At 39.4% G+C, this 14,372-nt stretch overlaps 1 protein-coding gene across 1 annotated transcript in view; it reads left to right on the top strand.

Moving 5' to 3' along the window:
* The window catches only part of ROS1 (ROS proto-oncogene 1, receptor tyrosine kinase), a 199,255-nt gene extending 185,337 nt beyond the window's left edge, over nucleotides 1-13,918 (top strand). The window contains exon 45 of the mRNA XM_042783027.1: nucleotides 13,608-13,918. Coding sequence (XP_042638961.1) covers nucleotides 13,608-13,918 — 311 coding nt within the window. The remainder of the gene's footprint in view (nucleotides 1-13,607) is intronic.
* The last annotated feature ends 454 nt before the right edge of the window (nucleotides 13,919-14,372 follow it).

The raw sequence follows: 14,372 nt of genomic DNA, 5'->3' as shown, positions 1-14,372 counted from the left end.
CTGCGATGATGGGCTCAAGTATAGCAGGGCTTGTGGGGCTGGCGCGGGATTGGGCAGTGTTTCGTTCTGCTGTGCATGGGGTCGCTATGAGTCGGAAACAACTCGACAGCACTTAACAACAACAACAACAACAATTCCAGGCTTAGGAGTACAAGAATTGACTACAGAGTAACCAGAATTTGACTGCTAACCAGAAGGTTAGTGGTTCAAATCCACCTGCATGGAAGAAAGACTCGGCAATCTACTTCTGTAAAGATTTACCAGCTTGGAAACCCAAAGGGGGTCAATATGAGTCGGAATCAACTCGATGGCAGTGAGTGTGGGTTTTTTTTTTAATAAGAAAATGATAAAATCACAAGGATTTAATAACACAAAATCCACAACAATGAAGAAAACGGAAAGAAAATTCGATCACTAAATATTTGGAATAAAGAAACCACAACACAAAAAAACACACAAAAGAATGACAGCAATAAATTCATATCTATTATTAAGAGGCTGAAGCTATACTGAGGGAATTGGCAAGGAATAAGGCTCCAGGAATTGACAGAATACCCATTGAGATGTTTCAACATATAGATGCCCCGCTGGAGACACTCATTCACTTATGCCAAGAGATTTGGAAGACAGCTACCTGGCCAACTGACTGGAAGAGATCCATATTTGTACCCATTCCAAAGAAAGGTGATCGCACAGAATGTGGAAATTATGGAAAAATATCATTAATATCGCATGCAAGTAAAATCTTAAGGAAGATAATTTGAAAACGGTTGCAGCAGCATATTTATTGACAGAGAACTTCCAGAGGACATGGAATGAGGGATATCATTGCTGATGTCAGATGGATCTTGGCTCAAAGTAAAGAATACCAGAAAGGTATTTACTTGTGTTTTATTGACTATACAAAAGCATTTGATTGTGTGAATCATAACAAATTGTGGATAACATTGAGAAGAATGGGAATTCCAGAACACTTGATTGTACTCATGAAGAACCTGTACATAGATCAGGAGGCTATTATTCAAACAGAAAAAGGGAACACTGCATGGTTTAAAATCAAGAAAGGAGTGTGTCAAGGCTGTATCCTTTCACCATACTTATTCAATCTGTATGCTGAGCAAATAATCCAAGAAGCTGGACTATATGAAGAAGAATGATTCTTCCTCAGGATTGGAGGAAGAATCATTAACAGCTTGTGATACACTGATGACACAACTTTGCTTGCTGAAAGTGAGGATGACTTGAAGGACTTACTGAAGAAGACTGAAGAATACAGTCTGAAGTATGGATTACACCTTAATATAAAGAAAACAAAAGTTCTCACAACTGGACCTACAAGCAGCATCATGATAAATGGAGAAAAGATTGAGATTGTCAAAGACTTCACATCGCTAGGTGCTACAATTGACGCCAATGGAAGCAGCAGTCAGGACATCAGATGACATATAGCACCGGCCAAATCGGCTGTAAAGGACCTCTTTCAAGTGCTGAAGAGAAAAGATGTGTTTTTGAGGACTAAGATGCACCTGAAACAAGCCATGGTATTTTCTCCTATCATCAGAAATGAAGAAGAGTGCAAAAAATCAAGGGCATTTGGAAGCAATCAGCCCTAGGACATGATGGACCTCGAGACCAGAAGAAATAGATGGTGCCCAGCTACCAATGTAAACCACTTGGGAAAAGATCAAAACTGGAGATCCTGGATAGAGTGGGAGGAAAAATGTGGAACAAAATCCAAAAACACAGCAATGACCAGAATTACTGGTCAGATGGAGTCTGGTGGGACCCCCAATATATGGCCCTGGGATACACTTCGGGCCTGAAATAAAAGGCTCTCAGCCCAATATTAAATAAGACATACATGCAGACCACTCAACCCAGGGTGATGCACCCACATACTCTATGGAGATGCATCTGTTGGAGCAATCAACCACGGGGCACCAGAGGGGCAACATTCATGTGGAGGAAATGCAGGACATACTAGGAGTGCATAACTATGAGGGGCATGGGGTAGCAGCTTACTGGAAAGGGAGGGGAGAAGAGTGGGTTAGGGTTGGGGATGCTAACTGGGGAGTAAAAAAAAGAAAACCTCTCCATAAAAAGAAAGTCCTGGTGAACTTCTGTATGGAAAGTGAATTTTCTCTGTAAATTTTCACCCAAATCATAATTAAAAAAAAAAAAAGAGAAGAGAAGAAAGTCCTGGCCCAGGTGGCTTCACTAGAGAATTCTATCAAACATTCAAAGAAATACTGACACCTATCCTACTCAAATTATTTTAGAATATAATAAAGGATGGAATACTCCCAAATTTAACCAACTTTGTTGGTTACTAGGGTAGCATAGTGGCTAAGACACTTGCCTGCTAACCAGACAGCTGGAAGTTCAAACCCACCAGCCACTCCTTGGAAGGAAGGTTGGGCAATCCTACTTCCGTAGTGATACTGCCTCGGAAACCCAAGGAGGGGTCACTATGAGTTGGGGCCGACTCGACGGCACATAACAACAACAACAGGGATGGAAGTCTAGGAGAGGGAAAGTTACTAGGTAGGTTAAGAGACATGTGATGATTTTACAAAAAAAAAAAAAGAAAGAAAAGAAAAAGAAAAAGATAAAGTGGGGGAGACAATATAACCAAAGTTTGTGTCCAGGATAATAAAAACTGGGAAAAGCAGTACAGAGAGAAGTGCACAAAAGGTGTAGATGATGCAGGCAAATACTACTGAACACAGAATACTGCATTATCAGTAATAACAAAAACTAATACACTATTGGTGTATACACACAGACAGGTGTGAAGATCAGGTGTGGATAGACAAACAGGAATTTTTTTAAGACCATAGATAGATTTGACTGACTGTATCTCTACATGCACATTTATATGTACTACAAAAATATCCATATACACTATAGAGTTAACAAGGACAAGGTTGGGATAGTTTCTTAGCCCAATCCAGCACCTTGAAGGAGTGTGTTGCTGGGCCTGTGGGCACAGGACCATAGTCTCAGGGGACATCAAGCTCAACTGGCAAAACACAGTGCACAAAAACATTGTTCTACATCCTACTTTGGTGACTAGTGAATGAAGTGTTAAAAGCTTACAAGCAGCCATTTGAGATGCAGCTATTGGTCTCTCCTTGTCCAGAGCAAAGAAGAGTAAAGAAAATCAAAGCCATAAAAACAATTAGTCTGAGAGATTAATGGACCATGGGAACTTCAGACTACACAACCCTGAGACCAGAAGAACTAGATGGTGTCCAGCTACCAATACAACCATTTGGAAAGGGATCAAAATTGGAGTCCTGGATAGAGTAGGAGGAAAAATGTGGAACAAAATTCAAAAACATAAAAATCACCAGAATTACTGGTTGGTTAGAGACTGGTGGAACCCTGAAGTTTATATTCCCAGGTTACCCTTCCAGCCTGGAACTGGACTCACTCCCATGGGTTTGCTCTCAGCCAAAGCAGCAAGGCACCTTGCTATTTCTGGACACCTACCCCAGAGAGGTGCACTCCTTAGAACAGTCAACCATGAGAGAGCAGAAGGGAGCATTTGCATAGGAGGAAAACTAGACAGACAGGAATAGGTAGGTAAAAAGGACACAGGGCAGGGGTAACCACAGGAAGGAGTGGGGAGAGCTGTTCCATTGTGGGGATTGTAATTGGTGCCATGAAACAAAATGTGTGTGAGCTGTTGAGTATAAAATGAATATGCTTTGTAAATCTGCACCCAAATCACAATAAAAAATCTAAAATAAATAAATAAAATAGTCAGGAGGAAAATTACACATTAGACTCTATTTTCATGAGGTCTGTCCTGCTCCCAGCCCCAGCCCCATACCAGTTTGAACCTCAGCTATAGAGTTGAGTTAATTATATGCTCTTAGTTTATGGTACATTATCCTTTTTGAACTACACAAGGCTTTTCTCTTGTTTGTTTAGTTCCTTTATCCCCATATTTTTCTCCTGTTTTACTTCCTTTTCCCTCTCCCACAGGTAATAATTCTAATGTCTTCAATATTTATTTTTTTATTTGTACATTTTCCCACAGAATGTGTATTGTTTTATATGCATGTATGCCAATGTGTTATGTAATAATTTTCTTTCTTTTTTATTAAGCACTAGGTTTTTAAGATTCATTCATGTTGCTATGTATACAGTTGACCTTTGAACAATGTGGGGTTTAGGGGCACCAACCCCTGCACAGTTAGAAATCCACATATAAATTTTGACTCCCCAAAGATTTAACTACAAATAGTCTACTATTGACTGCTAACCAAAAGGCTGGTGGTTCAAATCCACAAGCCACTCCTTGGAAGGAAGACAAAGCAATCTACTTCCATAGAGACACCTTCTCAGAAACCCAAGGAGGGGTCACTATGAGTCAGAGTCAACTCAATGGCAGTGCGTTTGGTTCAGTTTTTGGTTAGCCTACTGTTGACTGGAAGTCTTACAGATAACATAAACAGTCAATTAACACAGCTCTTGCCATACAGTTATTAGATTTTCACATGAAGGCACTCACACGCACATACAACAAATAAGTTTATTAACAATATGGCATAATGACTATTTACTATTCATTAAGGGGAAGTGGGTCATCATAAAGGTCTTCATCCTTGTCCTTTTCACATTGAGAAGGCTGAGAAGGAAAGCTCTGGTGGCATAGTGGGTTAGCATTTGGCTGCTAACCAGAAAGTCAGCAATTCAAACCCGCTAGCTGTTCTGCTGGAAAAAGATGAGGCAATCTACTTCTGTAAAGATTTACAGCTTTGGAAACCCATGAGGAGGAGGAGGAAGTAAAGGAGGGATGGCAGAGATGGAAGAGGTAGAGGCGGTGGAAGGTAAACAGTAGGAGGCTGGCACAATTGGTGTAACTTTATGGAAATACATGATAATTTCTGTATTTATTTATTTTTGCTTTTTCATTTCTCTAAGAATGTTTCTATATTGTACTAATCCTTCTTCCACCATTTTCTTTAGCTTCATTTCCTATATCACATAGAAGGGTCCATGTCATAAAAGAAGTCAAAAGCAGGCTTGAATAATCAGAACACTTCTTCCAGATTGTCTACTGTCAATTTGTTTTCTGGCACTGCTTTTTCTACATCTTCTTCCTCATCATCTGACACTTGTTTGAAAGCACTCATCTGCATCAAGTCATCTTCTGCCAATTCCTCTGGTGTGGTGGTATCTATTAGCTCTTGAATTCCTCCAAGATCTGTATCTTGAAAAAAAATCCTTGTATAAGTGGACCTTTGTAGTTCAAACCCATATTGTCAAGGGTCAGCTGTATTTCTAATTAATTGCTTCTAACTACTGAGTAATTTTGCTATGATGATTGCATCCCACTTGCTAATGTCTAGTATGATTCCATTACTCTTTAGTATTTTGGCAACTAAAACAGTAACTTATGGAACCATTGTACTGTGATGGGTAGATTAAGCCTTTAGTTCAAGGAGGAATACAAAGCAGAGTTAAAACATAGTCATCACCTATTTCATTCCCAGAATCAGATTTACCAAATGTTTGCCTAATTGTCTGCAGAAAGTAAATTTTAAAATGATCCTCTCCAGCTCCTCTAGAAATCCTTCCCATTTATTAAAACTTTGCAGGGCCCTTTGTTTGACAATTCAAATGCAGAAATTCTTGCTTAGAAATGACCCTAGAAAGATGGATCATGATCTAGAATCTCTTAGAATTTAGGCCTCTTGGTCTTTGCATTGATTGATTGTAAGATTGTTGAGTGCTAGCTATCATGGAGTCTTCTCTCTACTGTAGCCTACAGTAAGCCCTTTACCTTGAGTGCTGCATTTGTTTGACAGCAGGGGGAAAAAAGGAAGCTCAGGGATGAATGTTTACTTACCTCATCTGCTGTGTTTCTGACTGTACATACGATTGGGCATAAGACTCTGAGAACATGACTCCTTTCACGTGAACAGTACAGTGACAGAGTGGAAAGGGCTGTACTTTCCTTGGACATGCACCATAATTAGCTCTCCGCAGAATAGGCCTCATTAATAATCTTACATTGGTTTGACCTTCTTATCACTGAGGTGGTTCCAAGAGTGTCAGTCACTGAGCACTTTGGAGTTATAAGTATTACAGCAATTCCATCCTTTTGGACGGTTTTATACAGTATACTCGGAGCTCCTTGGTAGTGCAAATGGTTAACATACTTGCTACCAAAAGGTTTGAGGTTCAAGTCTACCCAAAGTCACTTCAGAAGACATGCCTGGCTACTTCTGAAAATAGTCAGCCATTGAAAACCCCATGGAGTACAGCTCTACTCTGACACAAATAGGGTCACTGTGAGTTGAGATCAACTCAATGGCAACAGGTAGGTAGATACAATGTACTTGCCTGTCGGATAAGAAAAAATAAACACTTACGCCATTCCACTTACTAGTAAGTCTTCATTTTCTAAACATTTACTTAATGTAAATTCTCTGGAGGATATATTGAAAACTGTCATTATTTCAACAAATATTTATTGACTTTTGGGTAAGGTGTAGTGTCAGGCACCTGAAATGAATATGTATCCCATTTGTCTGCTTTCAAGAAAAAAACAGATGAGAATATTCCTTCCATTAAGAAACTATAGGTAGGTGATTTAATTTTGTATGCAAAGTTCAGCAGTGAGCTCTGTTTCTGCTGGTGATTTGGAAAGTTGTCCTTGTCATGGAGTTTATCTCTACTCATAGGAAAAATCAGTGTCACCAGTCCGCTATTGAATAATACTGTCTTGCTCAAGCCATTTGAATCTGCTCTGCCTGGCCTGGTTCTTATTTGTCATAACCTCATGTATGGAAACTTTAAAGGAACCACTGTTCAGTGAGGTTTGCCAATATGTAAAATGAAACCTTTCATTCTTAAAATAGATAAACAGCAATAATTGAGTTGCATTGAAAGTGTAGTTATCTGAAAGGCAAGCAGAACATATTTTTGCTTACCTGACACTGAAAGTATGCTTTTCTTACTAAATCCACTGCTCTTATTTTTAGAAAGCAACACTTGACTGATAAGACTCATATACAAAGTTATTCATGAATATTACTTTTGTAAATCTTACAAAATTATGCATAATCATTATCTTTTTTAAAGATTTAAAAAGGGTCTTGATGGTGTATTACATCAACCATAAAAGTGACTCCTGATTCTTTTCCATTTTTCCTTATTACTTTTCTAGTAATTGATCTCAGTAACTGTTCTTGTTGTATTTTTTTTTATAACTATACCGATGTTTTAGAGATCTGTTATAAAATTATTTGTTTACTATAAAAAAATATATTAAATTATCTAAGCCGGATACAAGTCTCCTTACCTAACTTCACAGTGCTAGCCACAGTTAGCAATTCAGTTATATACTTAGAGACATTTTATTTGCATATATAACCATTTAAAGAAATGCTTACATATGGTTGGATTTAGAGATAAAAAATCTAGAAAAGTGGATGGACTGTAGATTTTTGGACATTCTCATCATTCTTACAAATGAGCTTATTTTTAAAGATTTGAAGAGGAGATGATTTTATACTATATTTTCTGCTGGAAGCTGGGCGTACAAGCATTCTACATTGTCCTTGAGAGAGAATCCATGCTCTGTGGGAGCCCAGAGGAAAGGTGGCAGAGGGAGAGTTGAGAAAAGACACCCTGAGGAATGACTTGTAAGCTAAGGTCTGCAAGGAGGTGGGGAAAGTAGTATTTCAGAATAGAAGGAGAAGTATGTAGAAAAACAAAAACTTTTAGAAAATGAGGTGTTTATACAACTGTAACTAGTTTATTGAACATGAGAGTGGGAAATGGCAAACAATGAAATTAGAGGGATATTATTCATGCTAATCAAAATACGAGATGAAAATTAATGAAAACTGGATTAATAAATGGTAACAGGTGTGGTGGTGGTATGTGCCATCAAGTCAATTCTGACTCATAGTGACCCTATATGACAGACTAGAACTGCCCCATAGATTTCCCTAGGCTGTAATCTTTATGGGAGCAGATTGCCAGGTCTTTTCTTCTGAAGAGTAGCTTGTAGGTACAAGCTTCCTAACTTTCAGTTAGTAGCCAAGTGTTTACCATTGCCCCACCAGAAATCCAACCTGGCAAGGAAGAGAGAGGAGACAGACAATTTTGAACCCCAGTGATTTGAGGAACTAGGTGGAAAGCAGTAGTATTCCCAAAGATGGGGAGCATGGAGGAGGAATAGTTTTGCACATGTTTGGTTTGACCTGGCGACAGGATGGAGGAGCTAGGACACAGCTGAGATATCAGTTCAAGCTCAGCAGAAAGGTCTAGTCTGTAAACATAGGTAGGTGGAGCCAAAGGTGTAGGGGAGATGATTCTATTAGAGTATAGATGTAGAATAGAAGCAGTACACGGAACCCCAAGGAACATCAGCATATGAAGGACTGGCAAAAAAAGATGGTGGAAACTAAGAGAGAAGCCAGAAAATGAAGAGGAAATCCATAAAGAAGTATTGTCATGGAAACCCAAGGCAGCAGAGAGGCCATGAAAGAGGGAGTGTCAAATGCTGCAGAGAGGTGAAGTGTTCCAGTGGGATGCAAGGACTTTAAAGTTGACTTGTATTTTAAAATTCACCTCTTTGCTCATGGAATCCTTTCCTTCTAATGTGCACAGACACTTTATAAAAACCATAGAGATGCCATAATGGGCGTTAATAATAAGCCTGAAAGCTTAACTCTCCAGTAGCCTCCACCAGAAGCCTCTACGGACCCCTGAGAAAACTTTTTACCATGTTGCATTACTAGTTTGGGTGCTCTGGTAGCGTAGTGCCTAAGGCATTTGACTGCTAACCAGAAGGCTGACGGTTCAAACCCTCCAGCCACTCCTCAGAAGGAAGGTTGGGCAATCTACTTCCGTAGTGATACCTCCTCAGAAACCCAAGGATGGGTCGCTATGAGTTGGATCCAACTCTACAGCAGTGAGTTTGGTTTGGTTTTTGTTTATTACTAGTTCATCTGTGAGGCTGAGGTTTGTAACAAATAAGACTTATGCTAAATATGCAGAACGGAACTCTTTTTGTGGTTTTTAACAGCAACAATAGCACTTTAGTTATCTATCACCCATCATCCTATATTGCTTAACTTATTAAATCTTTACAACAACACTCTGAAGTGGATAATATTAGTATCTCCACTTTATAGATGAGAAAACTGGAGTTGAGCAACTTGCACATGGTCCTACTGCTGAGGAGGGTCTGGAGTCTGGTTCTTCCTAGAACCTGAACTCTCAGCCTTAAGAGGACTGTGGCTGTAGGAAGCAACCTGCCCACACACTAGCCCCAGTTATGCTACTGAGAAGGTGCCACCCAGCTAGTTACAGTGAAAGAAAGTATTACTTATAAGCCTTCCAGAAAAGATGTACTGATTTTTTCCTAGTTATACCAAATTTAGTTAGTAGACAAGTTACTGATAGACATAATTAAAATACTGAGTAATATTCATAAAAATAGAAAAGCAGACATAAATATGCAAAATAATGTTGCAGGAAGGGTTTAACGGGATATCATTAAACTACAATCATTTTTATGTATTTATTTTAAAGTTTGTTTGCATTCAACATTACATGTACATTTAGTTTCATTCCCCATTTACCATGGCCAGTCCCCTCCCCTCTCTGCCCAGTAAACTTCCCCCTGTGCCCCTCATATTTATGCACTCCTGTTTGTCCTGCATTTCCTCTGTGTGAATGTTGCCCCTCTGGTACCCTGTGGTCTATTGCTCCAAGGGATATATTTCCACAGAGTATGTGGGTGCGCCACCCTGGGTTGAGTAGTCTGCATGTACGTCTTGTTAACTATTGCGCTGAGAGCTAGCCGCTGGGAGTGAGTTTTATTCCAGGCCCAGAATGTATGCCAGGCCCAGAATGTAGCACTGGGGGTCTCACCAGACTCCAATCTACAATCATTTAAACAGAAACAAGCAATTCTGTGCCATGACAGTGTAGTTTTAATAAAAAGAGAAACCATCATTCTGTGATTTACAATAACAAATGTAAGTCCTGGAGATAAGGAATGGAAAAAATTTAGAAAGCACTAAAAAAATGATATTTAAGATTGTGGCTGAACAAAGGTGGCAAGGAGGACAGAAGAAACAGAAGGAAAGGCAGTTGCTATTTGAAGAACAGAGAAATAGTGGACTAGTCCCTTCAAAGCAAACCTAAACTTAATCACTTTTTAAATAAGAGAATGTGTTCAATCATCAGTAGCATATTTAACAAGGCAATAAGATGTCTATCTTCATTGTCACTGCTAGAAATGTATAAGGAGATAAGAAAACTATTGGAAGAAATTTTCTTTTTAAATTTAAATAGAGGATATTACTATTACAGGGAGCGAAAATGCCATGCCTATCCTATGGTCCTACTGACCTAATGGAACGAAGAAGGGATAGAGCAAGATTAGTAACATATCTGGGCATCTAGTAAAAATATCCCAGTGACTTCATCCACACATTTGTGTAAACATCACCTCATCAGTCCCGGAGAGTTTGACAGGAAACAAATCTAAATGCTCCACTGCTGTTCTAAACATAGCCAGTCAGCCGGTATATGTCTCGTCTGTAAATACCCAGTCTTACTTGGAAGGCTTGATTTTAATATTTCCCTCTTAAACAGAGGGTTGTTGAGGGCATGCTTTGTTCAGGATATCTGCTGTAAGGTGTGACCGGCAGGCTTTCTATTAAATAGTTTTTGAAGAAAAATAAACAAAATCACAATATGCGCATGCACGCACACATGCGCGCGCACACACACACTACTGCCACCGCCACCACCACTGATTCTGCAAGCTCTTTATGCAACAAGAAGATGTACTAATTGCTGAAAGCTAGCAGGTTCAAATTACTAAATACTGCTCTAAGTATTATGAACCAGTGAAATACTTAGCTAATGATTTTTCTTTGACAGACAGCTCTAGAATTTTCAGAATAAATTTGTCTCATATAAAATATTATTTTTCAAACTGCTCAACAATGGCAAAAAGTAATAAAACAAATTCATTTTTCCATAAGAAGTTTCCCAATATGCTTTATAATGGATGAAAGCTATTGCAGTGAAGCAGTTGATGATATGAGTAGCTAGTCTTATATCGTGGATTTAAGTTTTTGTTGAGAGTCTTAGTTTCCTTCGGCCTTTTAAGAAAATCTTAATTTCCTCAATAATCTAGGCCAATGGAATAGTTAAAATTAAATATCTTATATCTTCCTAAAATTTTAAAACTATTTCTTTGTCATTACTATATACAGCAAATTATTCTTATGAGTGCCAATTAGTATATACTGATAATACAGGTGTTCAGCACTTAGGCACTAACCAGACTTGGCAGCTGATAGTTATTTCTATGAGGGAGATATTTTACAACACAATCAGACTGTTCTGTTGTTTGAAATATGCTATAATAATGAGATGGTGCTGCACAGCCTGGGAGCCTGTTGCTCAGCCATCTTGTTCTCCAGCAATGTGGGTGAATTTGCATAAGAAATAACACCTAACAACACAAGAGCAGGGAGGGTAGTTCATATGCTTTTATAATAAAACAGAGTCTCTGGGTGGTGCGAAAAAAAGTTAACCAAAACGTTGTGGGCAGTTCAAGTCTACTCACAGGCGCCTCAGAAGAAAGGTCAGGTGAGCCACTTGGGAAAAATGAGCCATTGCAGACCTGACGAAGCACAGCTCCACTGTGACACACACGGGGTCACTATGAGTCTGAATAGACTCAACAGCCACTGGTTTGGTTTTGGTTTTTTAAGAAAACAAGCTTCATAGTTTAGGTTTAAATTCCATTGGAAAAAAGTAGGTATGATGTTGCTTCTATTATTCTTTGGAATTATTTTGTTTTCCCAATTGAAAGAACAAAAACAGTTGCTGGCAAGCAGATTCTGAGTCACCGTGATCTATGGGAATCACAGTAGAACTGTGCCCTATAGGATTTTCACTGGCTGATTTTCTTCAGAAGTAGACTGCCAGATCTTTTTTGCAAGGTGCCTTTGGGGGGACTAGAACCCTAAACTTTTGGTTAGCAGTGAGCCTGTTAACCATTTGTACCACCCAGGACTTGATTCCAAATAAACCAAACCTGGGTGTATATCAGTGCTAGGTGCGGAAGAGAGGCCACCCAGTGGTCCTCCCTCCTCCCCAACTGGGGCACATGTGGACCTCTGATGCTAGAAGGGTGATCAGGAGACAGGAAAGAAACAGCATGCATCTCCTGAAGTGTTTCTGATTTAAAGTTTATAATGATATAAAGTTGGAAGGGCAGTAGGACTTGTAATCATACATTTTTTTCATCCAGGTAGTAACACCCAGAGACTATACAACACTTAAACAAGTCTCACAGAATATTAAACTTATCTGTTTGATTCCCTTGAACGATATGAAATATTTAGGAAGCTGTACTATTAGGCTTCAACAAGAATTTTGTACTCTCTTGGGTGAAAAGATCAGCCTTTTAAGCAGATAAAAACAAAATAATATCAGCATAATTGGGGAAGGCCAATTACCCTCTGGCCGCCTGTTTCCCTGCTTTGACCTCCACTGCACATGTGTGTCCAGAGTCTATGTTTCCCAAGGACTCCTGCAGGGCACACTGCCCTCACACAACACCTCCACTCCTTCCTTCCACTTGAGGGGGATGAATATGCAAAACAGCCTTGAGCCAGGTAGTCTGGGTTTAAATTCCAGCTGTGTGATGTTGGGCAAACTACTTAACTCCTCTGTGCCTCAATTTCTTCACCTGTAAATTGGAAGTAATATCAGTACCTACTTATCAAACCCAAACCAAACCCACTGCCATTGGGATGCTGACTGATAGTGACCCTACATGACAGAAAAGAGCTGCCCTATAAGGTTTCCAAGGCTGTAACCTTTACCAGAACAGACTGCCGCATCCTTCCCCCTCAGAGCTGCTGCTGAATTTGAACCACCAACTTTATTTAACCGGTGCATCACCAGGTCTCCTCTTTCACCCTTTACTCTGCCTAATTCTCCTCCACAGAGCTTATCACTACCTGACAGATGTTTAGTGTTTCCTCGGTTATTGTCTTTATCCCTGTTAGAATGTAAACTCCAAAGAGCAGCAACCTTGTTTTGTCATTCTGTCTCAACAATACCTGGAACAGGGCCTGACATGTGGTAGGCATTCAATAAATATTATCTTAATAAGTGACTAAATTGCTTAATCTAAAGAAAGACATATTTGACAGTAGATATTTCAGCTGGTATGGCAGGATGAAAGGGCAAATATCTTAGACAAAAAAGGCCATCTTGAAGCCACTTAATTCCTATCATAAACCACTGCCTGTTCTACCTGCTAAGACAGTTAGTCACCTCTGTGCTATATACTCCATTACAACACTTAGTACTCTCTACTGTAATATATCTGCTTATGTATGTCCTTCCTCCTACATCTCAGTAGCCTCAAGGACAGGGAGCATGTCCTTTTTAGCTTTGTATCTCAGCACTTAGCACTTCTCATAATTGTATGTTGAACATAGTATAGTGTTGTGTTGTTATGAATTGTCATATAGCCTGTATACTAAATATATAGGAATCAAAATAGATGCTAGAATAACCTTTATATTTTTTCACAGATGAAGATGATAATATGATTTGTTTGAATTCAGATGGCGTCACACCAATTGCTCTAATAGAAACCAAAAACCAAGAAGGTTTAAACTATATGGTACTAGCTCCGGAATGCAGCCAAGGTGAACAAAATTCAGAGGGTCCTCTAGGCTCCCAGGAATCTGAATCTTGTGGTCTGAGGAAAGAAGAGAAGGAACCACATGCAGACAAAGATAACTGCCAAGAAAAACAAGTGGCTTGCTGCCCTTCTGGCAAGCCTGGAGGCCTGAACTATGCCTGTCTCACTCACAGTGGAGATAGAGACGGGTCTGATTAATTTCGCTGTTTGGGAAATACAGAGTTGAAATCAACATTCTCATTACCTAGTCACTGAACAAAAATCCTAGAAGAATGATAGATGTTATGGTGGTCTGTGACTCCAAATTAACCCTGGGAAGTTCTAGAATTCTAATCTTGGTTCGGAAATTCATTTCATTTCCATTATGACAATCCACAAACTTCCTAACTTTCAGTAGAAGTCTGAGGTGAGCCACTAAGCATTTGGAAAGTTTAAGAAGACCCACTAGTCTGAAAGGGAAACACTGCTCTCATTTACCTTAAGTTCCCTTAGGCCATTGCCCATGCATTAGTCTGGGTAGTCACACAAACATCTCGCCCAGTTGGTTAGAGACAGAAGTATATTCAGGGCTCTAAAGGAAGTGGATGAGAAGCATGCTTACAGGGCAAAATTTACTACTCATTATCCCAAAGGAAGCAGAAAATGACAAAAT

Source organism: Orycteropus afer, unplaced genomic scaffold (genome assembly GCF_000298275.1).
Source record: "Orycteropus afer afer isolate SDZICR_OR568_19922 unplaced genomic scaffold, OryAfe1.0 scaffold00596, whole genome shotgun sequence".
Lineage (NCBI taxonomy): Eukaryota > Metazoa > Chordata > Mammalia > Tubulidentata > Orycteropodidae > Orycteropus > Orycteropus afer.
The sequence above is the reverse complement of the archived record's forward strand: the minus strand, read 5'-3'. Positions and strand labels throughout refer to the sequence as shown.